The 25,034-nt window shown below is 44.5% G+C and overlaps 1 protein-coding gene across 3 annotated transcripts; it reads left to right on the top strand.

Annotated features, from left to right (window-relative positions):
• Positions 1 to 524: 524 nt before the first annotated feature.
• Positions 525 to 25,026, top strand: RASL12 (RAS like family 12). Of its 3 annotated transcripts, none has more exons than XM_020983498.2 (6): positions 526 to 653; positions 1,017 to 1,235; positions 4,455 to 4,511; positions 14,061 to 14,134; positions 16,308 to 16,498; positions 23,041 to 25,026. In XM_020983498.2, the coding sequence occupies exons 2-6, from the start codon at positions 1,118 to 1,120 to the stop codon at positions 23,414 to 23,416; spliced, it is 816 nt and encodes a 271-aa protein (XP_020839157.1). In that variant the 5' UTR covers positions 526 to 653; positions 1,017 to 1,117; the 3' UTR covers positions 23,417 to 25,026. The 3 variants fall into 3 exon arrangements, with proteins under 3 accessions (XP_020839167.1, XP_020839157.1, XP_020839147.1); XM_020983488.2 differs by having other exon boundaries at positions 526 to 940; positions 1,093 to 1,235; XM_020983508.2 differs by lacking the exon at positions 4,455 to 4,511 and having other exon boundaries at positions 525 to 1,235.
• Positions 25,027 to 25,034: the final 8 nt, after the last annotated feature.

The following is a 25,034-nucleotide window of genomic DNA, read 5'->3' as shown; positions in this document are numbered from 1 at the left end:
GTTTCCTCACAAGTAAGATTGGAGACTTAGACCCGGACGATTCTCTAAGATCTCTTCCAACTCTGACATGAGAAGCATCCATTAGTTATTTGAGTTTCCATTTGAAGTGAAGAGGTGTCTGCAAGATGGAGCCCTGATTTTTATCTTCTTCTCTACTCTCCCTCTCACACCTTCCTACTCCTACCCCACCTCTCACTCCAACCACTCCAACTTGGAGTAACAGCTATCAGGCTAGTGTGATGGAATGAACCCTGGGTGGGGAGTCAGGAGAAATTCTAATCCTGGTGACTTTGAACAAGTCATGTCCGTCTCTGGGACTCAAGTTTCCTCACCTGTAAAATGGGAACAATAATTCTCTTTAAGGTTTACCAAGCCAGGGCAACCCATCGTGACCTCTTCTCACCCCAACACACCCATAGCTTTCTCCGGGAGATGCGCCCCCTCGGTGGGGGGAGTCTGTAGTCCTTACAAGGAGTTTGGCCACAGCTCAGAGGATGGCTCCGCCTGCCGGGTCCTCCTCCTCTTTCCCCCGAGGGCCCCAGCAACACTAGAGAGGGACGAGGCAAGCTGCATTAAGCCGGAGCTGGAGCTGGAATCAGAGCCTAGAGCCCCAGAGCCCGGGTGGCCACGTCCAGTGTCACGGTGCAGCCAAGGTGTGGGGTGGCGGTGAGGGAGATGTGGAGGTCTTCTTCCAGAATGCGAGAGTGAACCTCAGCATCCGAGGTCCTGGCACGGTCCCCCTGTGCTCCAGCTCTCCCTCTCGGGCCAGGCGAACACCCAGACTGGAAGCCCAGCGCCCCGGGCTCCCGAGTCTGTTTCTTATCCCCGACAGCTACCTGGCTAAATAATCTGAGGACTTGAGCTGGAGCTGCAGAAGGGGCACGAACGCCTAGGGGGATTGCCTTTACCCGCCTGCTCCAAGGAGTGTGGGCAGCCTAAGGTTTGTTGCACGGAGGGACTCGGTGTTAAGGGAATCCCCTCTTTGGCCTCTTTTCCTCCCTCCCCACCTCTTCCAGGTGAGCCCGCCGCCCGCCGGTCATCCACTCCTAGTGAGCCTCTGTTATTATCTTAGAGGCGACATTCCTCCCCTAGGGGTCCTCTGCAGGCTGGACTTGTCATGTCGTCCGTGTTTGGCAAACCCCGGGCTGGGAACCTTGGTCCTGAGCGCCTGGTGCACAGTTCGATCTCCGAGGTTAACGTGGCCATCCTGGGTTGCAGAGGAGCCGGGAAGTCTGGTGAGTGGGGTGGGGGAAGAGAGCAGGATTGTTGAACCCCTACCTCCCAGGGGCTCCCGCAAGCAGGTATAGATAGAAGTGTCTGTTCGTTTGCATAGTGCTTGATTGACAGGTCACTGTAGTCCTTTCACAACTTTCTCTATCCCAGCGCAGAGATGATGGCTTTTCTGTTTCCTTCTACTCTTTCCTCCCCATAGGGTCTGGGGGATGATGCCTGGTGGGGACACCTATGCAGAGCCTGCCAAGGCCAAACCTCCAAGATACACAGATTCAGTCACAGGCTGGGATAGTCTCCTGGGGAGACAAATAGGCTTTTGGTGGAGGGTGTTGGATAATGGAAAAATCAGAGTCATTTGGGAAGGCATCTTGGAGTCAGCCCGTGTATAGAGAGCTGGCCTCAAAGCCAGAAAGAACTGGGTTCAAGTCCCATCTTGGATACATACTGGTTGTGTTACCCTGGACAAGTTATTTAGCTGATCAGTGCTCTAGGCAACTCTCTGAATTGTAGATAAATTGCTGCCCAGGACTGGCCTAATCTGGAAGTTCCCTACAAGGACGAGATCATGGGTCCAGTAGCTCTCCTCATCCCCATCCCTTTGGGACATACAGCCTGACTTCTATGGCAGATCTGACCACCTTTCAATTTTGCCTTTGCATCGCTATCACCTAGCACAGTGCCTGACACTTGATAACTTAATGATGTTTGTTATTGATTGTTGAAGGGGATTGGAAGAGGTGTTGAGAGAGGAGAGGAAATCATGGAAGTAGAATGCCTGGTTTTAGAGAAATCCAAACCCCTCACTCTTGGCAGAAACAGTTTCTTCTTCTTCCCTAGGATTTTCCTACCTAGCACGTTGTTTGCCTTCTTTAATGCGTTTATCATGTGCTATTTACTGAGTATCTTAGTTTTGTGGGTTTATCTTATCTGCCAACAGGACTGTAAATCTCTGGAGGGCAAGCATCCTATCTTATTTAAACTTTGTATCTTCCCAAGCTGTCAATCAATCAACAAGCAGTTACTGAGTGATGAGTGTGTGCTAGGAACTATGTACTAATTTCTGGGAACACAAAGAAAAGCAAAAACACAGTGTTTGCCCTCCAGGAGCTGACATTTAATAAATGTAGCTTGAACTGAAATTTGAAAACAGAGCTAAAGCAACTGTGACAGTTGAAATGAAGACTTGGGCTTAGGGCTTCATTCATCGGTCTCCTTGTCCCTTACATCTTGGCTGGGCCCAATCAGCTGGGGTCTTTCTTTGAGATCCCTGTACGCTCACTTACCACTTTTTAAGTTCCCAATGATTAGTGAAGGATTCTACTTAAGCCCGATTGGATTCCTTTCCTCCTTTAGACCTGTGATGGTTGAGCAGACTGCGACTTTGAAACTGGTGCCCTGGTATAGAACAGAATTGGCACCTGGTTCTCCTGAAGCATGAAAAGTGGATAGAGAAGTAGTGAGGTATAGTGTATGGAGAGCTGGCCTCAGTGCTAAAAATGATGATGATGATGATGATGGTGATGATAGCTAAAGTTTAGATAGCACTTACTACGTTCCAGATACTGCGCCAAGTGCTTTACAATTATTATCTCATTTTATCCTCACAACAAACCTAGGAGGTAGGTGCTATTTTATCCCCATTTTATAGAAGAGGAAACTGAGGCAGAGGTTAAGTGACTTGCCCAGGATTGCAAAGCAGCTAGTAAGTGTCTGAGTCCACACTTGAATTCAGGGCTTTCTGACTTCAGGCAAGGCACTCTATCTGCTATGCCACCTGGATCAAATCTTTCCTCTGCTACCTACTGACTGTGTGACTCTGGACAAGTCATTTAACTTCCCAGGGCTCTAGGCAACTCTCTAAAACTAAACTGCAGAGAAAGTGCTACCCTGGATGGATAAAAGGGAGTTTCATTATCTGAAAGTTTCCTACAACAGGGAAATCATGGGTCAAGTCCCCATCTCTTTCCTGCAGAAAAGGGTTATTCTCACCCTCGCTGGCAGCTTTGCCTATTTGAGAGAATGTCCTTTCTGTATTTTGGAGAACTGTCTATTGTGTCAAGGCAAAACATATGGCTTTTTTTGTCTGTTTGTTTTGGTTTTGGTTTTTTCTTTTTTCGATAGGAAGAGATTGTCTTCTTAGCATTGAAAATAAAGACCTTAACTAAGCAAAGAATTCTATGCCATCATTTATTTTGCCAACAGTTATACAGATTAAAGAATTTAAATTTTCAAACGTGCATTCCCTAGACAGTAGTTTGCAAAAATCATGGAGCCTTCGAATCTTGGGAAAGAGTTTGAAGAAGCACTTAGAAAAGCACTTTTAGTTAAGAAAATATACTGCTTCTTTTTAGAGACCAGCCTAACAGCTGACTTTGCATGACTAATTTCAGTACCCAGAACAAACCTCTGTTGACTTTGCTAACTGATAAATGCTCTTTGTATGTTGAAAAATTCATTCCAAAATTTTATGTTCCAAATTTGTTCCAAAATTTTTATATTTAATGAAAATATTCCTACTGGGACTTTCTATAGTCTGGTGTTTTTTATCACAGTAAACTTGGACCTGGGAAGGAACAAGGACTAGAATTTTAAAATCAGTCTATCTTGAGCACAGGCTGGGATTTATCTCAGGAAAATAGAGGTTTTATAGCCCTCCTGAGGGACTGTCTCTATCTCCAGCTTTTATCTTTTCTTTTCAGTCCCTTTGCAAATTGGAGTCAAATTCCCACTTGAGCACCCTGGTGTGATTTCTCTACAGACAAAAAGCTCTTCCCTCGTTATGTTTCTCCAAGCAAAGGACTAGGAGACTTACAGCTTCTTGGCTTCTCCAGATTTTCTATGACTCTCACTGTATCCATCATTTGCCCTTGGTGTTTTGATCCCTGGCTTTTTTAAATCCCTGAGTATTACTAGAGGGACACGTGATCTCCTTGTTGCTGATTCCTTTGGAGTGGATTGAAGACCTTAAATGGTGCCAAACTCTCTTTATTGATTTTCTATCTCTTTTTTATCTCTGTTTCTCGATGGAGAGCTGGACTCTCCATCAGTGGAGAGGCGTCGGGGGTGGGGGTACTGTATGTGAAGGGGGTGTCAGAAGGATCGAAATAGTTGGTTGTTTCTCTAAAACATTTATGTGCCAGCTTCCAGTGAAAACAGCCTAAGATGGCAGGAGAAGATTGGAAAAGCATTTCATTTGTTTGTTTGGTTTTTGCCTCTTGCAGCTTTGACCGTGAAGTTCCTGACCAAGCGGTTTATCAGTGAATATGATCCCAATTTGGGTAAGATGCTCGTTTGTCACTTCCCTCTCACCTCGTTTCTCTTGACAGTGGCTCCATCCCTGAGTATCCCCAATGAAGCCTGATTTCCAGCCACCCCCAAGATATTCCCTAAAGCTGTGATGAGAGTGAGGAGGAGGGGTGGATTACCGAGATAAAGTGAGTGTAGTAGAAAGAATACTGATTCAGGGATGAAAGAACATCCATTCAAATCTTGGCTCTCCTGCTTTATTACTTGTAGGATCCTTGGGCAATTAATGATTCTACCCAATTTAATGTGCCAGGCACTGGGCTAGGTGTGAGAGACACAAAACAAAAAAACAAAGCAAGCCTTGTGCTGAAGGATTTTACAAGCAAGAAAGTCACGTTGTCTCTGTTGTCCTCAGTCTCCTTATCTGTATACTGAGAGAGTTGGACTATATCATTGTTAAATTCACTTCTAGCTCTATATCTATAACCCTGTGATGTAGGCTCAGGCCTACAATTTATGTGACTTTGGCCAAGTCATTTCACTTCTCAAGTGAATTACAATTTTCTTATCTGTAACATGAAGGGGTTGGAGTAGATGGTACTTCCAGCTATAAAATCCTATCAACAGATTGATTCCCTAAAGTTAATTTTTTCTTGTTTTTTGTTGGGGGGGGGTTAGGCAATGGGGTTAAGTGACTTGCGCAGGGTCACACAGCTAGCAAGTGTTATGTATCTGAGATCACATTTGAACTCAGGTCCTCCTAAATCTAGGGCAGATCCTTTATCCACTGCGCCACCTAGCTGCCCCCTAAAACTAATTTTTTGAGAAAGGAATGAACTGCCTCATAGACGTTGACACCTGTGTTGTTTCTCCTTTCCTGGCTGGGGCTGGCCTTCTTTTCAAGGTTGAGAGACGTTGCTTTAAAATATAAGACAAGCTATATAGTAAGAATAATTTTTTTAAAAACAACCGCATCAGAGCTTATACATCTAAATGAATATGGTCTTAGAGAGGCTGAATGGAGTGGTTTAAAGACCATTAGACTTGATTCAAAACCGTAGGATTTTAGGGTTGGAAGGGAGCCTAGAGATCATCTTGTCTTAAACCTCTCATTTTGCAGATGAGAAAACTGATGCTCAGAAATTCCAGCTGTCTTCTTATATCCCTGTTCCCTTTTATAGCCAAACTCCTAGAGAAAAACTGTTTCTCTACACCCCTACCTTGTTTCCTCACCTGCTACTTCTTTCTAAACCCTTTACAATCTGCCTTCCAACCCATAACTCTGAAGAAGCTGTTGACACTATTTTAATTTTTAAATCTGATGACTTTTCCCACTCACCCCCTAACCTCATCCTTCTTGATCTCCCTTGAGCTTTTGATGATATTGACTACCCTCTTCTCCAGGACATGACCTCCTCCCTTAGTTCCTATGACACTCCTTCTCCAATTCTACGTCTCTGATTGCTCCTTCTCGATCTCTTTTGCTGGGTCATCCCTGTCCTGCCTCTTAACCATGGGTATCCCCCTAGGGTGTTTCCTGGACCCTCTGCTCTCTCACTCTCTCTCCCCTCCCCCACTGTTGGTCATCTCATCAGCTCCTATGAATTCCATTATCTCTACACAGATGACCACCAATCTTTCTCCTCAGCTCCACTTCTACATTGCCAACTCTCTGCTGGGCATCTCCACTAGATGGCCCATTGGCATCTCAAATTCATCACATCCAAAGCAGAGCTTGTTATCTCCCCTCCCCCCCCCCCCGCCTTCAAATGCCCCTGATTCTTCTTGTCACCCAGATTTCCAACCTCAGAGTCAGCCTTAGCTTTTCACAGTCACTCACTCAACCACATCCAATCAATGGCCAACTCAATTCAATCTCAACTACGTTTTTCACACCCTATCCCCTCTCCACCCATGGGGCCATCCCTCTGGTTCAAGCCCTCATCCCCTCTCACCTGGACTACTTCATAGCCTAGTTGTTTTCTGTGCTTCCACCAGTCTTTGCCCTCTCAAGTCCATTCTCCACACAACTGCTAAAATCATCTTCCTAAAGCACAGATGTGTTTTGACAACATCACTGCCCTGCTCAGCAGTCTTCCCCCAGCTTTCCATTGCCTCAAGGATAAAATGCAAATTCAGTCTGGCTTTTAAAACCCTCTATAATCTGACTCCCCAGTCTACCTTTCCAGATTTATTTTACACAACAGTCATGTACTCTGTCTTCCAACCAAAGTGACTGGCTTGCAAACTCCTCCTGCACCACCAATGACAAAATAAACCAGTCTTTGAGGGTTTATGACTTAGTAGATAAATCCTAGGGAATGCTGAGAGGCATTTAGAGATTAAGGGGCTTGCCCATCACCCAGCCAGTCGGTGTTAGAGGTAGGATGTGAACACAGGTCTTCCTGTCTCCATACCCAAGCACTCTACCTACCTCTTGGTGTATTTAAAGTATGGCTCAATTACCTGAGAAAGAGAATGTGTTAGCTAATAGATGGGAATAATACCTGTAGTGCCAATCTCATTGTTATAAGTGGTCCTGCCAGAAGTTGTTTTTAATTATTAGCCACTATTAACAGTAGCCTGAATTAGAAAATAACAAAATGTTTAGAGATCAGAGGTAGTTTAGCAATCATCTCCCAATCCTCTTATTTGATGAGGGAGGAAACTGAGGCCCAGAGAAGCTAAGTGACTGCTCAGGATTAATCAGTAGAGCAGGGCCCTAAAGGGATGGGACATGGGGTAAGCTAGTGTTTTTAGCTTGATGGGGGAGGAGAAGGAAAAGGTCCAGACATAGGTTGTTTCTTGGAGAAGGCAAGCCAGAGTGAACTGCTGGGAGGTGGGAGGGAGAACAGAGGAAAATGTGAAAACCTGGGGTGGGGAAGATGCTGAAAAGGGAGTAGGGACTCCAGAAGACACACTTGGCCTGTTTTATAATTTCCCCCAAGGTATGCTGGGAATACCTCACAGGACCAGTCACACACAGAGCGTTTTCCTCTTCTCATCATGTCTAGGACCCCAGAAAGAGCTCAGTCTCAGAGTTAAATTTTCAGCAGGGTTAAGTAAGGGTTTGGGACAAGGAGTGTGTGACCTTAGTGGGGAGTGGAGGGAGGGAAGAAGTGCATCCTGGGATGCTTGGAGCTTTCTACTCTGATGAAAGTGTGACCATGCTATTGCTGCCAGGGATAGACCTGAATAGCAAATACAAGGGTGCTGGTGAACAAGGCCAGAGGTGGAGTGGGCAGGAGAAGAAGCAAGCCACCTCTGCCAGGGACAGAGCTGGGCAAGGGAGGAAAGGTGCTGGTGCACAAGGCCCTTGGCAGAGTAGTACAGTAAACTTTATCTCAATATCCTCTTTAAGCAAAAGTCCTTCTGTCCCACCCTGGTTACAGATCCCAGCTCCGCTTGGGCTTATTTGGTGATTTGAGCTTCATGATTGAGTCTGGAGGCCTGAATGGAAGATGGAGTGAGTCATTGGAATGTGGGAGGGAGGACTGACCTTGATCCCTGGCCCCTTGACTCGGGGACTCGCTCAGCCTGGGCATGTACTCCTGTGTCTTCTATGAGGTCAACACTGCACCATGATGTTTCTGTCTGCCATGCCAGTGCCAAGAAGGGCTCTGACATTCTCACCTTCTTTTGCTGCCTAACAGAACAGCAGGATGCAGAGAGCTGCTCCAGGGTCCCTGCTTCCCATTCCAGGGCCAGGAATATTCAAGCAGGAGATTCTGTGGCTTCAAGAGGAAGAAATGAGCTCCTGGCAGAAGTGAATAATAACAATTTTTTTTTTTGGTTTGGACCTGTAATGTCATCCATAAAGGGATCTCCCCATGTGGAAACTCCCTCAATCTGTGCAGATCAGTGTAATTTATAGTCTTGAAGAGTTGCCCACATAAGAATCCCTGGGGGCCAAATGTTGACTTAATTTTAAAATGTGATACTCTCTATGTTCTATTGCATTTTTATTTGTTTTGTTAAATATTTTGCAATTGCGTTTTAATCCAGTTTGGGCCTATTCCAGTGTTGTGGGCAGGATGTGCAGTTGTTTGAGACCTCTGATTCTATACACTTGAAAGGAACTTACACCTGTCTCATTGGGTTCTCATCAGATCCCTATAATGGAAGGAGGGAGTGATTTTTATGCCCATTTCATAGCTAAAGAAACTGATGATAGGAGAGAGGTTAAGTGACTTGCCCCAAATCACAGAGAGTCAGAATTAGAGCCTGGTCTTTTTCCATAGAGTCATCTCTGAAGAGCTGTGACTCCTTGGATAACTATCTGCCTTCTGTTTTCAAAAACTTGTGGGAGCTTTCTGCGGGGAAAAAAATCATGAAAGTTTGAGAAGCAGTATTTATATCACTTTAAGAAACTGTGCTAATATATGATATTTTTTCCTTTTGGGGGGAGGTTGGAGAGGCAGTTAGGGTTAAGTGACTTTCCCAGGGTCACACAGCTAGTTAGCGTCTGAGTCCAGATTTGAATTCAGGCCTACCTGACTCCAGAGCCAGCAACTGCAAGAAGACCTGGCTTCATACACTTATTAGCTGTGGGACCCTAGGCAAGTCACTTAACCCTGTTTGACTCAGTTTCCTCATCTGTCTAATGCCAAACCACTCCAGTATCTTTCCCAAGAAAACCCTAAATGAGGTCATGAAGAGTCGAATACAACTGAACAACAGCAAAAATAGGACATGGTAACTGAGAAACAGAAGGCCATGTCATTGGTCTCAGAGAGCCTGTCCTCTAGCTAGAAAACAAAGCAAACATGAAGAAAACCAGAAAGCTATGAGAGATGCAGTGGTGTAGAGAAAAGAACAGTGAATGACCTGGCTTCAAATCCTGACTTTGTTACTCGTGTAACCCTGGACAAGTCCTTTTACCTTTCTGTGTCTCAGTTTCCTCAACTGTAAAATAAAAGTGAAACAGAACAGAAACGGCCATTTGAAGGTGGATAGCTTTAGGGAGGAGAGGGGATGATAACTTCTGTTTCGGACATGTTGAATTTGAGATGCTAATGGGCTATCTAGTGAAGGTGTCCAGTAGGGACTTAAGGATGTAGACCTGGATTTGAGGAGGAAGATTAGGGCTGGCCATATAGGTTTGTTGGCCGTCTGTGGAGAGACGATCATTAGCTTCATGGGAGCTGATGAGATTACCAGAAGGCGAGGAGGGTAGGGGGCAGATTGGGTGCCCCTCTAAGGACCCCTCCAACTCTGAAGTCTAAACTAAAGGCCACACTGTGTGGGAGAGACTGTAAGTGTCACGGGAGCTCAGAGCCAGGGCTGGAATGATCACAAAATGCTTCCTGGAAGACGAGGGATTTCAGTTTGACTTGGGCCTGAAGGGATGCACAGGATACAATAGGACAGAGAAAGGAACACCAGAGGGGAGGCATTCTCTTTCCAGTTGCGAGGGTTTGTGGTCTTGATGTTATTATCACTTCCTCACCGTCCCTCAGACCACACATCCAATCAGTTGCTCAGTTGTGTCGTTTTAAAATCCACAGCATCTCTGGACTTCTCTCCACCCAAATGACCACTACCCTAATTCAGGTCCTCTCTCCTGGACTATTACAATAGTCTTGTAGTCACTCTTCTTGCCTCAAGTCTCAGCCTACTACAATCCATCCTCTATGCAGCTGCCCAAGTGTTCCTAAAGTGGGGGCCTGGCCATGGCACTCCTCCATTCAATAAATTTTAGTGGCTCCGCATCATTTCTAGAATCAAAAATGAAGCCTTTTGTGGCATTTAAAGCCCTTTACAGCCAGGCCTCCACTTACTTTCCCACATTCATTTTAAGTTACTTCTCTTCATACACTCAATGATCCCATCAGTTTGGCCTTATACCTCATACCTGGCACTGCAATTCCTGTTTGTACTGGAACATCTGGATTGCACTCTCCCCCTCCTCTCTTTTAGATCTGCTAGTTTCCTGCAAGACTTATCTGAAGTATCACCTTGTATGTAAAACCCATCCTGATCTCTCCCAACATTGGTCCTCTTTGAAAATGAAGGGGGGCAGCCAGGTGGCACAGTGGATAGAGCACTGGCCCTGAAGTCAGGAGGACCTGAGTTCAAATCTGGCCTCAGACCCAACACTTGACACATACTAGGTGTGTGACCCTGAGCAAGTCACTTAACCCCAATTGCCTAAAAAAAAGAGAGAGAGAGAATGAAGGACAAACAACAACAGGTGTCAGGGCCCCCACCACCAAAATCATATCTATTTGTATGTAGCTCACATATACAATAATGTATCTGTTTTGTATATAGCTATATATGTATGTATTGTCTCCCTTATCCCCATAGAATGTAAGCTCCTTGAAGGCAGGGACTTTTATTTGTGCCTGTACTCTAGGACCTAAAACAGTGCCTGGCAAATACTAGGTGCTTGATTAATGTTTGTTGATGGATTAATTGATGAGCAAAGTCCCAGTGGTAGGAATGAGATTGTGGACCTTGGAAGTGAGGCAGAGGGGACAGCTAGTGGATAGTGGATAGAGTGGATAGAGCACTGGTCCTAGAGTCAGGAGGACCAGAGTTCAAATAGCTGTGTGAGCCTGGGCAAGTCACTTAATCCTCATTGCCAAGGAAGAAAGAGAGAGAGAGAGGAAGAGAGAGAAAGAGAGAGAGAGAGAGAGAGAGAGAGAGAGAGAGAGAGAGAGAGAGAGAGAGAGAGGAGAGAGAGAAAGAGAGAGAGAAAGGAAGAGAGAGAGAGAAAGGAAGAGAGAGAGAGAAAGGAAGAGAGAGAGAGAAAGGAAGAGAGAGAGAGAAAGAGAGAGAGAAAGAAAGAAAGAAAGAAAGAAAGAAAGAAAGAAAGAAAAAGAAAGAAAGAAAGAAAGGGAAAGTGAGACAGAGCTTTGACTTTCTATTAGAGGCTCCAGGGTTCTCCAAGTTCTAGACAAGTTTTAGATGAAAGGAAAATTAATCTGGTGGTAGGGTCCGTTGTACAGGATGGATTAGAGCCCAAAGAGACCAGAGCAGGGAGATCAGCTGGGAGCCACCATAGTAGGAGAGAAAATGGAAGCCCCAGGGGCCAGGAGGAATTAAGTGACCAAATAGATCTTGTTATGGACTAATGGAGAGACCACTGGACTTTGAGTCGGGAAGACCTGGGGTTTAAATCCTACTTCAGACACTAGCTATGTTTGAAGCATAGGTCCTGGATGAGTCACTTAACTAACTCTCTCTGGGCCTCCATTTCCTTGTCTATAAAATGAAGATAATGAAAAAGCCTACATCAAGGACCGAGAAAATAGAATGAAATCATATGGCCTTTGCAGATTTTAAAGTGCTAGATACCTGTGATCTAATGTCCACTGAAAAATGGTAGAAGTGGGAGAAGGGGTGGTGAAAAGAGGATTGGAGTCCTGAGAATTGGTCTAGCCCAAGCTGAGAAACAGGCAAAGTTTATCATAGGCCCACCCCTTCTCCAAACCCTTCTCAATGCCTCCTCACCCCCTATATAGCATCCCAGGGCTCTCACATTGTCTGATGTTTGTCCAACCTACCATTCTTCCACCTGTCAACCTGGCCTTTCTAAAGGAAGGAAATAAACATTTATTAAGTGCCTGCTGTGTGTCAGGCACTGTGCTAAGCACTTTACAAATATTACCTACTTTATTTGATCCTCACAATAACCATGGGAAGTAGATGCTATTTTTATCGCCATTTTACAGTTAAGGAAACTGAGACAAACAGGGTTAAGTGACTTGCCCAGGGTCACACAGCTAGTAAGTGTCTGAGGCTGAATTTGAACTCAGGTCTTCCTGACTCCAGGTCCAGTTCTGTATCCCCTATGCCTCCTGAGCTGCCTCCTAAGGTGGGGGTCCTTACCCCTGACCTTCCTCTCTCCTCCCTGTTTCAACAATTACAGATCTTTTCTGATTTCTTGGGTACCTTTGTAGGTAACCACTCACTAATCTAAGAAATGAATCAGAGTTTAGGTATAAATGAGTGCTAATAGGGTCCTTCCTTCCAACATATTTGCTGTGACTCTATATAGCTTTTGAGGGGGGACTCTAATGGTGGGAATTTCATGCACAGCCTATTGAGAGAAATACTGTGGGGGACTGTCACTCAGATCACACTGGGTAAGTGGTTGCTTACACTGCCCATACATGGGGCTGGGATCTCTTCTGGAGAGGAGTAATGAGACAAGAAGCATGCTGGACTGGGTGATCTGGGTTCATGTACCAACTCAGGTACATCTTAGCTGTGTGATGTTGGGCTACTCCATTAACCTCTCTGTGCTCAAGTTTCCTCATTTGTAAAATTGGGTGAGGGATGGACTAGATGGCCTCTAAGATACCTTCCATCTTTAGATCTAGGATCAGATGTTAGATGCTGGGTTTAGGTTCATCCATGGATTTGTGGCTCTGTCTCTTTCTGTCTCTGTCTCTGTCTGTCTCTGTCTCTATCTGTCTCTGTCTCTGTCTCTGTCTCTGTCCCTGTCTCTGTCTATCTATGTCTCTCTGTCTCTGTCTGTCTCTGTCTCTCTATCTCTATCTGTCTCTGTCTCTGTCTCTTTCTGTCTCTGTCTCTTTCTGTCTCTGTCTGTCTCTGTCTATCTCTGTCTGTCTCTGTCTCTGTCTGTCTCTGTCTCTTTCTGTCTCCGTCTCTCTATCTCTGTCTCTCTCTGTCTCCGAGCATGTTGGGAGGAATGGAAGAATAAGCATCTCTGATCAGGGTTGGCCCAGTGTCTTTGCTGAGACTGCACGGGGCACCTTGCCTTTTGGGAGGTCCCAGAAAAAGCTCATTGGGCCACTTTGGCAGGGAAATAAAACAAACTGAATGAGATGTGAAAATCTAGGGATAGCTGTTCTTGGACCAAATATAGTGAAGTATTTGGGGGCATTTTTTCCATTGAATTTCTTCTCAAATAATCGCAGCTATTTATATAAGCCCCCAAAGTAGGCAATGGATGAGGATTGTTAATGATTTATGCTAGATGTTAGTGAAGCTTGTGCGTTTTCCAGGGCCTGACTCAGGCTCTTGTCACGAAAGTCCAAACAGTGGCCTGAAGGGCACTTTGCTTGGAGTCTCATGGGCAGGGCAGGCAGAGGGGGGGGGTGAAATCATGGCCACCCCTCCCCTCCACTCGCCTGGATGGAATTGCTTTCAGGAAGGACTTTGCTCAATGGAAAAGAGCCCAAAGCCACGTGAGGTGGTTCTCTTGGTGATATGTCTGTGCAGGAGTCTGGAGGCAATGTGAACCTTAGAGAGGTTCTTCCAGGGCTGGCCTTTTGGTTTGGACTGGAGCCTATCATTTTATTGTCATTAGGAATGCCTGGTGTGGAAACTCCCTTTCTAGCTGGCAAGGTTATTAGGGCCTTTCTGAAGAGCTACAAGTAAGGCAGAGCACTTGTTTATGACCGAAAAGTGGTGACCATCACAATAGCAGAAAGCACCCAGGCCTCAGCCCCATAGGCCTAATGACTCAGAGTCAGTGTCTTGGATGGCACCCCAAACCAACCCATAGGCCTCTGCTCAACATATAATAGAAAGCAAAGGTTTCCTACCTCCTTACAGTCCTTCCCACCCTCCATCCCCACTGATGTGCCCAATACTTCTAATTTCAGAAGACACCTACACCTCAGAGGAGACTGTGGACCAACAACCAGTCCTGCTAAGAGTGATGGACACTGCAGATCAGGTAATGCCGAAGACCCTCATCTAAGAGCTAGCTTGTGCTGAGTGTGCCAAGAGCCTGGGACAATATATTCAGAGCTGAAAGCCTCCTCAGAGTTGATTTAATTCAACCATATTATTTTACAGGTGAAGACCAGTCATCAGGCCTTCTCTGTACAGTCACTAATGAAAGAAAACTCATTATATCTGTCAAGGCAATGGGGTGACTTGCCCAAAATTGTATAGCTAATAAATGACAGAGCCAGGATTTGCCCCCATTACCTCTAAGAAGCCTTGGGCCCTGGATAAGGAGTGGGAGGGAGGAGTATCACCAAATTCATACCTAAGAAAAGGGTTTCTTGGGCTAGCGATAGTGGTGGTCACAGCACAGGGTCCTGGTCCTTTTCAGCTTCCATGTGTGTGACCCTGAACAAGGTACTAACCTTCCCTGAACCTCAGTCACCTTCTATAAATGAGAATAGACCATTTCCCTCCCCTTCTCTGTCTCTTGGGGATGCTGTGATGACCTCATTTATGGGTTTCAGTTTTTACCTTTGTAAAAAGAGACAGTTGGACCACGTGGCCTCTACATGTGAATATTCTGGCCTTTGAGATCTAATGTTCTAAGTTCTAACATTCTATGTTCTGAGGACTCTCCCATCTCTACTAGTGTATGTTCAAAGATCCCTTCTGCTCTGAAATTCTATGCCATTTTAAATGGAATATTGGCTGAATGATTAGAGAGCCCAGCGGTCATCTGATGTAGTAGTTTTTGGGACAGGGATGGTGATGAGTGATATTTAAGTGTCTCTTAAGCCACACACACACACATTCCTGTGCCCGCATGCACATGATAATAAATGGCTGTACAAGAATAAACATGTACACACTCATAGATGTACATACGTCCAACAATTGTTCCCCTTGGCAAGGTTGTTGGGTCCCTCTGAAGGGCCTTGAGCAATGTCATATGAGGATAATTAACCTGAAAAAGTGAAGGCTCAAGGGGAATATGATAATTTTTGTTTTGTTTTGTTTTAGGCAATTGGGGTTAAATGACTTACCCAGGGTCACACAGCTAGTAAGTGTCAAGTGTTTGGTCTGAGGCCGGATTTGAACTCAGGTCCTCTTGACTTCAGGGCCAGTGCTCTATCCACTGTGCCACCTAGCTGCTCCTATGATAGTTTTCTTAAAGTATTTGAAGAGTTATCATGTGGTAGTTAGATGGCCCCATGGATACAGCATGGGATTTGGAATCATGAAAACCTGAATTCAAATCCTTACTTTAAGACACTCAATGAGTTGGGTGACCTTGGTCAAGTCACTTACCCTCTCTATGCCTCAGTTTCCTCATTTGTAAAATGAGGATAATAATACCACCTACTTCCCAGGATTGTTGTGAAGATAAAATAAGAATATTTGTAAAGTGTGTTGCAAACCTTAAAGCGCTTTATAAATGCTAGCTATCATCATCATTATAAAATAGACATGTTCTGTTTGACCCCAGAAGGCAAAATGAGAAGGAATGGATGGAAACTGCAGAGGCAAATTAAGGTTTAACCTTAATGAAAAATTCCTAACTATTAGAGCTATTCAAAAGTGGAATGGGGTGCTTTGAGAAGCAGTGGGTTCCCCTTCACTAAAGGTGAAGGATGGATGAACCACTTGTTGGCTCTATTGTAGTAGGGAATTCTCAATTGTCCTTTGATGTCTCTCCCCACTCTATGATTCTGTGATTCTGCAGTCACATTCCTATCTTTGCCCTTCACAAGGATGTTGTGAGCAACATAGGAATCTTAAAAATATTTCTAAAAACAAGCCAAAATTGCAAATTGTCTCTCCCAAGCAAGATTTCCAAGAAGGCAAAGTTACATACAAATGGGCCACCCAGTGCTGCTCGTGGATGGTCAGGTCTCAGGGTTGGTGACATTAGAGCCTTTGGCTGCTGGCCCTCAGGATCTGGTGTCTGCTCCTCTCTGGCTGGAGAAGGGACAATGGCCCCTTTCATGCCAAGCCAAATCCAGATTCAAATGTTCCTTTGAAGTGGGCTCAGCTGGGGAACAATGTACAAAGGCCCGAAGGGAGGAGAGATAGGGCAGGGGCACCTCAGGTGAGGCTGGGGACTTGGCCTCTTCCAGTCTCAGATTGAGGCCTGAGACCACCCCCGTGTCTCATCTGCTTTTCTCTCTTACCCCCAGGATGTCCCCAGAAACTGTAAACGCTACCTAAGCTGGGCCCAAGCCTTCCTCGTTGTCTACAGTATTGATGACCGGCGAAACTTTGAGGGTTGTAGTCAATACCTGGAGATCATCACCCACCATGCAAAGGAGACCCAGCATGACCACCCTGTGCTGCTTCTAGGGAACAAGCTGGACATGGCCCAGTACCGGTAATCCTATAATCTAGTTGTTTCTCTTCAACAGCCAGACAGAACGACTAGGTGGCAAATCTGACCGACTTTAGGTAGAATTTTACCACAGGGCAAGGAGCAGACTCTGGTTCCAGTACTCTCTGATTCATACAGAGTCCACTCTAGGTAGGCAGAGCCACTGGGCTCTGGAAGTCAGCATTATAGCTATGTAGCATCTACCATCTAAAGAATACAGAAATCTAATGCAGAACATACAATTCGGCATTTAACATGGGGTCTACATGAGGCAGAGATGTTGTGGGAGGAGGGTATGGGCAGATCCAAGATTACAGTTGAGGTATCTTCACCATGAGTAGCCAAAAAAAAAAAATTACAGGGCATAAAATCTAGTATGTGTGTAAGTGCCCATATACCATAATGCCTCTCTTTGTCAAGAACCTAGTAGGTAAAACCCTATACTATTGTGCAAAGAGCTGAAGGGGGAAGAGGGGAAGGTGGGGTAGGGGGTAGGGATAAAGAGATGTTTATGCCCTGAGGGAGTTAATAGTCATTCATTCATTCATTTTACAGGGGCCACCCTGCCTTCCACCTCCTCACTGATTGCTAGTTTGGGTATTTGAGCACCTAAAACCCAATTGTTGGATAGGAAGGAGCCCTTTCAACTTGGAAAGAACACATTAAGCAATATCATGAAAAGACTGCAGGTCAAGATAGGTATGGAGGTAAGAGATGAGAGCTCCACCTTAAATGAGCTTAAGTCTCTGGGCCTAGGCAAATTATGTCCCATGTTGCTTCAGGAGCTTGCAAATATGTAGGTAATCTTTAAGAAATCATTCCATAAATTAAAAAGAAATTTTAAAAAATCAGACCTCAGGAAAATCCATAAATTAAAAATACATTTAAAAAAAATAATTAGACCTTAGGAAAAATCCGGAAATTAAAAATAAATTTTAAAAAATAATCAGACCTTAGAAAAAAATCTATAAATTAAAAATAAATTTTAAAAAATCAGACCTTGGAGGGCAGCTAGGCAGCACAGTGGATAGAGCATCAGCCCTGAAGTCAGGAGGACCTGAGTTCAAATCCGGCCTCAGACCAAACACTTGACATTTACTAGCTGTGTGACTCTGGGCAAGTCACTTAACCCCAATTGCCTTTAAAAAAAAAATCATACCTTGGGGGAGAAAAAAAGAAGTCATGGCAAATGGGGAGATATGCTAGAATGGGCAAATATTGTTCCATTTTGCAAAAGGGTGAAAAGAGTGCATCCTGGAAACTAGAAACCTGTAAGTTTGAAAATTCTGTCAAACAATTTAAAAACTATATTTGTATTTAGAAAACTTGCAGACTTTTAGAACATCATGTAATGTACATTAGGTGCCAGTATGAGTTCATTGATCAACTTCTTTTCCTTTTAGGAAAGGGTCATGGGGTCAGTAGACGAGGGATGCCATAGACATGGTGTAACTTGATTTTAGCCAAGCAATGCCATGAAGTTATTGCTGTCCTCCTGGATGTCAGCTGGATAGTACCGTTAGATTTGCCGCTCATCTTTCTGTAGACAGGCAGCTACAATGCACTGGCCCAAACACGGAATCTGAAGTCAGTAACTGGAGATTAAATGCCAGGCCTGCTGCTTACATGGCCTTGGAGAAGCTAATCTTCACATGTAACAAAAGTTACATGTGAGGAGTTAGACTGAGGGCTGGCAAACTCTGGCCTTTGGGCCAAATGCATCTTGCCCTCTGATTTTGTACAGCTGGTGAACTAAGGATGGTTTTTACATTTTTAAGCTTTTTGTTTTATTTTAAGGGCAGCTAGGTGGCAAAGTGGATAGAGTGCCAGGCCTAGAGTCAGGAAGACATAGAAGGCATGCCCAGCAAATTAAACATTTTATTGATATCTTTTGTTTTATATTATCTTTATTTCTGTATATATCTTTTCCCTTCCCCTACCAGTGAATCTTGTAACCAAGAATTTTTTTTAAAGCAGCTTAGCAAAATTAACACATCAACCAAGTGTGCCAGTATGTACAATGTTCCCCCACTTCCCCCAAGAAGGGAAGTCATGCCCATCAAATTTTCAGATAAAAACAAATTTTCTTTCAGGGGCACAGACTGTGAAGGACTACTGATAGAATGGGTGTTGGAATCATGATTAGTAGGGCTGGAGATCTTGAACAAAACCACTAATACAAAGTCTATTGGAGGAAATGTAAAGTTCTGAATTTAGAACCAAAAAGTGAATCACTAAGGTTTGAGAAAGGGAGACCTGGAGGCAGTTAGGTAGCACAGCGGATAGAGCATCAGACCTGAGTTCAGGAAGACCTGAGTTCAAATTTGACCTTAGACACATAACACTTACTAGCTGTGTGACCCTGAGCAAGTCACTTAACCCCATTACCTAGCCCCCCCCAAAAAAAAAGAGAAAGGGAGACCTGGCATGGGGCCACTCATTCATTCCTCATCTCTGCCCCCTTCCCATCCCAGGCCTTGTTGCTGAACAAGGGTTGGTGGGTCAGCCAGCCTGATCTCAGGCTCACAGTCCACTTTGTGCCCAGAACTGGCTGAATGTGAAAAAGTTTAAGGGGTCTTAGTTGACCTCAAACTTAATATAATCAACATTATGATGCAGTCACTTAAAAAAAAAACTAACAGTCTTAGGCTCCGTGGATAAAAGTATGGTGTTCTGATCATAGATAATAATAATATCATCAACAATAATAATAATGATAATGCCAATAGTTAGCATTTCTATAGCACATACTATGTGCTAGGCACTGTGCTAAATACTTTATAAATGTTATCTTGTTTGATTCTCACAACAACCTTGCAAGGTAGGTGTTATTATTATCCCCATTTTATAGATGAGGAAACTGAGGCAAACAGGGTAAAGTGACTTGCCCAGGCTCACACAGCTGGTAAGTATCTGAGGTCAGAATTGAACTGAGGTCTTCCTGACTATAGACCCAGTGCTCTATCCTGGCGTTTTGCCATCTCATGTTACGTAATATAATAGTCTTTGGCACTCTCTTCTGATCAGACCACATTTTAAGGACTGTGGTTAGGTTTGGATTCCACCTTTTAGCAAGGACATTAAAAAATAAGCAAGAGTCCAGAGGAAGGTGGAAAAGGATCTAAAAATCATGTCTTGTGAAAAATGGTTGCTGGAACAAGGCATGTTTAGTCTAGAGGAAGGAAGGCTAAGAAAAGGAAGATATTACAGATCTTTCGAAATATTTGAAAGGGCTGTCTCATATAGAAGACAGCTTTGGGAAAGGCAGCATGGGGTAACACAGAAACAGATAGAATGCTGGACTTAAACCTGGATTCAAATCCTGCCTCAGACATTTATTAACAATGACCCTGGACAAGACTCAGTCTGGGTTTCCTCATCCCAGCATATGCTTTACAGTGTTGTGAAGATCAGAGAAGGAGATGTTGTTATCTGTTTTGAAAAGCTTTAAGTGCTATGTAAATGGCAGTTATTACTAATCCAGAATAGAGTTTTCCTGTTTGGGGAGGCCAAAATTAGATCCAACTGGTGAGAATTCAGGGGGTTGAATTTTGGCTCAATAAAACAGAGGGTGTTTCCAAAAAAAAAAAAAAGAAAGGAGTAAGGAAGAAGGATGGGTGGGAAATAGGGAATAAAATTGAGGGAAGGAAGACAAGGAAAAGAGGACAGAAAAAGAGAAAGGAAAGGAAACAAGGAAGGAAGGAAAGGATGGAGGAAAGAAAGAAAAACTTTACAGCAACTAGAATTATCCTGAAAGACAATGGGCTGCCACATGATATAGTAAACTTCCCATCTCTAGAGGCAGTTTTGGAAAGGCTAGACTCCATAGCTGTTGTTCAGGGACATGATAAAGGGGATTAATTCCTACACTGGGTGAGAATTGTGGGTTAGATGATTTCTAAGGTTCCTTTAGAGTTCTAGGATTCTCTGAATTTCTTTTAGCCAGTTCCTGACTCTTGGTTGTCACTGTTCTATTATCCGTGTGTGTGTGTGTGTGTGTGTGTGTGTGTGTGTGTGTGTGTGTGTGTGGTGGGGGAAGGACACTTCATTACTGGGCCAGCTGAGCTCAAGGGCCACTGTGCTTTATAGCAAGAGTCAACTTTGCTTTGCCTGTGTGAGATATATAGATATCGACTTTCAGTTTGATGGTTTCTGTCTCAGTAATGGATACACAGAGGTCATTTCACTCAGAGCTGGCCATTCTATTGATCTCTTTCTCTGCCTCTGATTTCTTCTGCTCCAGGCATGTCAAATGCTCATTGAATGAAGGAAGGAAGGAATTTCTGATGTCAGGGCATATTCTTGGCAGAGATTTCTTCAGTCTAACAGCAGGCACTCATTCAGTCCACCTCCCTGCCCCCTTCCCAGACCAGGCCTTGTTGCTGAACAAGGGTTAGTGGGTCAGCCAGCCTGATCTCAGACTCACAATCCCTTCTGTGCCCAGAATTGGCTGAATCGGATGTTAAGTGATAGATGACATAAGACTTTTGAGCTGTTCTTTTTTTATTCCTTCTCTTCTGCACAAATCAGGTTTTTATCATTCCCATATTGTTCCTAGGGATCTTTCCCAGGCCAGGATTGTGGGGACTGTGTAGGATGAGCATAAGGAAATCTTCAGTCATCATGAAGAGGAATTTTAACCTTGAAAACTTGGCCAAAAGATCTTTGGGGCCAGTCTCTTAGTACTTTCTCTTTGCTCACTTCTCTCTCATTTCTCATTCCCTCTTCCCCACCCTATTCCCACAACTCTCATGGCTCCTTTTCCATGGAAGAAACAGGAAAGAAAGTCTGAGTTTAGCTTGGTGTATTTTAGAGGGAGTAGAACCACTTCCTGTTCTCTGGGGGAAAGCCAGACCCCTGGAGATGTTTTAGCTTGCTTATTAGGAGCAAATGAAAGCCATGTAGTGTTTCCTTCTAATCTCTTCCTGTCCTCCTTCTCCATACTTGCTGGTAGTGAGGATTTGGGTCACACTCATTGTTCAGTTTGAGTTGATTTTCTTTGTTATCGCTTTTGTTGTCAGTAATCAATCAATCATTCTCATCTTTCCCTTCCTCTTTTACCCTATCCCCAGGAATTAGATACAGTAAAGGGGTAATGAGGGAGAGGTTGGGAGGGGTAGGATGGTGCAGTGGTTAGTGTACCTGGCCTAGAATCAGGAAGATTCATCTTCCTGAGTTCAAATCTGGCCTCAGATACTAGCTGTGTGACCCTGGCAAGTTGTTTAATCCTGTTTGCCTCAGTTTCCTCATTTGTAAAAATGAGCTGGAGAAGGAAATGGCAGATCATTCTAGTATCTTTGCCAAGAAAACTCCACATGGGGTCATAAGGAGTCTGACATGACTAAAAAATAACTAAACAACAACAAAAACACACCAATTCACTCTGCCTTTCCATTCTATTTTTATTTTATTTTATGGATAGTCTTGTTTTTACATCTTCATTTCCAAATATATTGTCTTCTCTTCCCTAACCAGAGGACCATCCCTTGTAACAACTAAGAAAGAAGACATAGAAGGAATAAAAAGAAGACAGTCTGGCAAAACTAACCAACCTATCAATTGGGTTTCCCCAGCCTTTTCAGTATTCCACACCCATAGTCCCTTATCTCTCCATTGAAGGGAGGGAAGTGTATTTTCTCACCTCTTCCTTGGGGACAAGCTTGGTCTTTATAATTACATGTAATTGTGGTCTGTATCGTTCCTGTATTATTCCAAGGGATCTTTCCCAAGCTCAAGGCTGTGAGGACTGTGTCTTTGTTGTTCTTTTCATTTATATTATTATAGTCATTGTGTATATTGTTTTCCTGGTTCAGCTTACTTCACTCTGAATTGGTTCATATAAGCCTTCCCATGCATCTCTGAATTCTTTTCCTTTCCCACCACCCTTCACTTCAACTCCCACCTCTCACCCCCTATATATACATTAGACACTAGTGACTAATCTTCTGTGAACTCTAAGAACTATGTAGGTAGTGTGTTTAACAGAAAGGGCATTAGATTTGTGGTCAGTGGTCCTATGTTAAAATCCCAACTATGCCACAGACAACTCATGTGACCTGGCCTCAGTTTCCTCATATGTAAAAAGGAGAGAGTAGGACTAGGTGACCTCTATCTATGATGCACAAATCTTCTCTTTTCTCCTTCTGCCTCAACAGACTCTTAGGATCATAGATTTAGAGCCAGAAGGACTTTAGAAGACCCACTTCTTTGTTTTACAGAGGAGGAAACTGAGGCCCAGAGAGGTTAAGTAATGTGCCCGAGGTCACCCAGGTAACAAGCGGCACAACCAGGTCCTCTAACTCCAGCTCCTTCACTTTGCCCTCCAGCACTGTTGCCTCCAGGATTCCAGTCTGCGCTCCCACCAGGGACATGTAGCTAGAGGAGGCTTTCTCTAGGCCAAAGGCAGGGTCCAGTTTTGGAGTTCTCCCTTGAAGTAGAGCCTAGATTCCCCCAGTGTAGGCTACTTCACTGGGTCCAGAATTTTCCCCTTTGGGGAAGGGTTGTTTGCCCCTGAACATTCTCACTCCCTTCTGTTCTCCTGCCAGGCAAGTCACCAAGTCAGAGGGCATGACTCTAGCTAGCAAGTTTGGATGTCTGTTCTACGAGGTCTCTGCCTGCCTGGATTTCGAAGCCGTGCAGCATGTGTTCCACGAAGCCATCCGGGAGGTACGGAGGGAGCAGGAGAGGAACGCACCCACCCGGCCTCTCTTCATCTCTGAGGAAAGGTCCATTTTCCATCAGGCCCCTCTCACTGCCAAGCACGGCCTGCCTAGCTGCACCTTCAACACCCTCTCTACCGTCAACTACAAGGAGATGCCTACTGTGGCCCAGGCCAAGCTGGTGACTGTCAAGTCATCTCGGGCCCAGAGCAAGCGCAAGGCTCCCACCTTGACCCTACTAAAAGGCTTCAAGATCTTCTGAGACCCTTGCCATCCACCCCCACCACAGGGGGCAATTATATGAGAGGCAAAAGGGGGCAGTATGAGTGGGAGTAATCCTAGGGACAACTAATAGAACTGTGACCATCAGTTCAGACTGTCAGAATTAAGGGACTGAGCCTTTCGGGGCAGACTCTCCCCCTGATTGAGTGGTTCCCACTCCCAGCCCTTCCCCCCCAATTTACTTCTGGAAGTAGAGTTAGTTCAACTTGACTGGGGCAGCTCCTCACAAAGCAGTTCACAACCCCCTTGTCTGGAGGGCAGACTCTGTGTGTGTGTGTGTGTGTGTGTGTGTGTGTGTGTGTGTGTGTGTGTGTGTGATATTTTGATCCTGCAATCCATGAAATTCCAGTTTCCAAGGCAACTTAAGCAGCTGTGACCTTGGAGGATAACAGCTGTGGGCTGTGGAAAGCAAAGGCAGAGTCTGAGGCCGGTCTCACAAACAAGCCGAGTGAAACTTGAGGAATCTCTGCCTTTGAGGTCGAGTTCAAAGGCTCTGTACCTCTTCCCCACCCTCTACCCCCACCCCACTTCCTGCCTCCCTCCCTAACTTCAGGAGTTACAGTGGCCAGATGTGGTCCCTGAAATACAACCAGAAGCTCAGCTGTTTGCTGCAAAGATTCTGACTCTCTACCTATGGGGGAAAACTTTGAGCTTTGAGCGACCCCTGGTGGAAGGCAAGAGAAGAGCAACTGTTGAGTTTGGCCCACCATATGGAGAGCGTTGGTTTGTGGAACAGTGAGCCGGGGGCATACCACTGAGCATTCATGGTCCATACCCATGAAGGACCAGAGGCGAAACAGTATGGTGCCTGGCACACGATAGGAGCGTGATTGAAACACAGAGTGTGCCCCTCCGTTTTGGGTTAAAATAGACCTTCCAAAGATGACTTGAAGAGAAAACAAGAAAGCTCAAAGAGAAATGCAGTCTGAAAAGTGTGTGGGGAAAAAGGAAGTGCCCTCATTTATTCTTAGGTGACAGTGGAGAGTTTACAGGCTGATTGTATGTGGGTATACAAAGTGCTGTTTGGGTTCTTTGTTTGCTTATTTGCTTGTTTTTTTAGCATCCATTTCCACCTCATTCTTTTCCATCTTTGAGTCACTCTCCAGACCCCATATGGGATCTTCCAATTGCCTTACTCAGGACAGAGTCTCCTACCGACGCCATACTAGCAAAAAAAAAAAAAAGCCTTAAGGGAAAGAACACCCAGCACTAAAAGTGATACGTTGTTGACCCAGACAGCAAACACCATACAAAGTACCATTACCTAAACTGGTTTGGATTTAGAAATGCATTCTACCAAATCACAGCTATGCTTAGGCAGAACTCTGATCTTTAAAACATTTTTTTTTGCCAATAAAATTTATTTTTCCATAAGTTATTTGGCCCTGCCTCTATAGCTTAAGGACAATATGAAAAAGACTCATCGGGAATGCATGTCCTCGGGGTCAGGCCACTTTTGGCTATGCCTCTCTGTACATACAGTTCATTGCAGTTTTGTTCACATCTGTGTGCATTTAACCATTTGAATACATATGCAAGTTTTGTTGAACACTTCTGGAAACATTTTAATAAAGAATTCTTAAAGAAAAATGACAGCA

This window comes from Phascolarctos cinereus, unplaced genomic scaffold, assembly GCF_003287225.1.
Source record: "Phascolarctos cinereus isolate Bilbo 61053 unplaced genomic scaffold, phaCin_HiC Scaffold_3;HRSCAF=262, whole genome shotgun sequence".
Classification (NCBI taxonomy): domain Eukaryota; kingdom Metazoa; phylum Chordata; class Mammalia; order Diprotodontia; family Phascolarctidae; genus Phascolarctos; species Phascolarctos cinereus.
This window is presented reverse-complemented; position numbering and strand designations above follow the sequence as displayed.

What these genes read in the sequence shown, in the direction of transcription:
- RASL12 (XM_020983498.2), top strand. Translation starts at nt 1,118, where the DNA reads ATGTCGTCCGTGTTTGGCAAACCCCGGGCTGGGAACCTTGGTCCTGAG. An exon ending in TGATGGACACTGCAGATCAG is followed by an intron (nt 14,135 to 16,307) that starts GTAATGCCGAAG and finishes TCTTACCCCCAG; the next exon opens with GATGTCCCCAGAAACTGTAA. An exon ending in CTGGACATGGCCCAGTACCG is followed by an intron (nt 16,499 to 23,040) that starts GTAATCCTATAA and finishes TTCTCCTGCCAG; the next exon opens with GCAAGTCACCAAGTCAGAGG.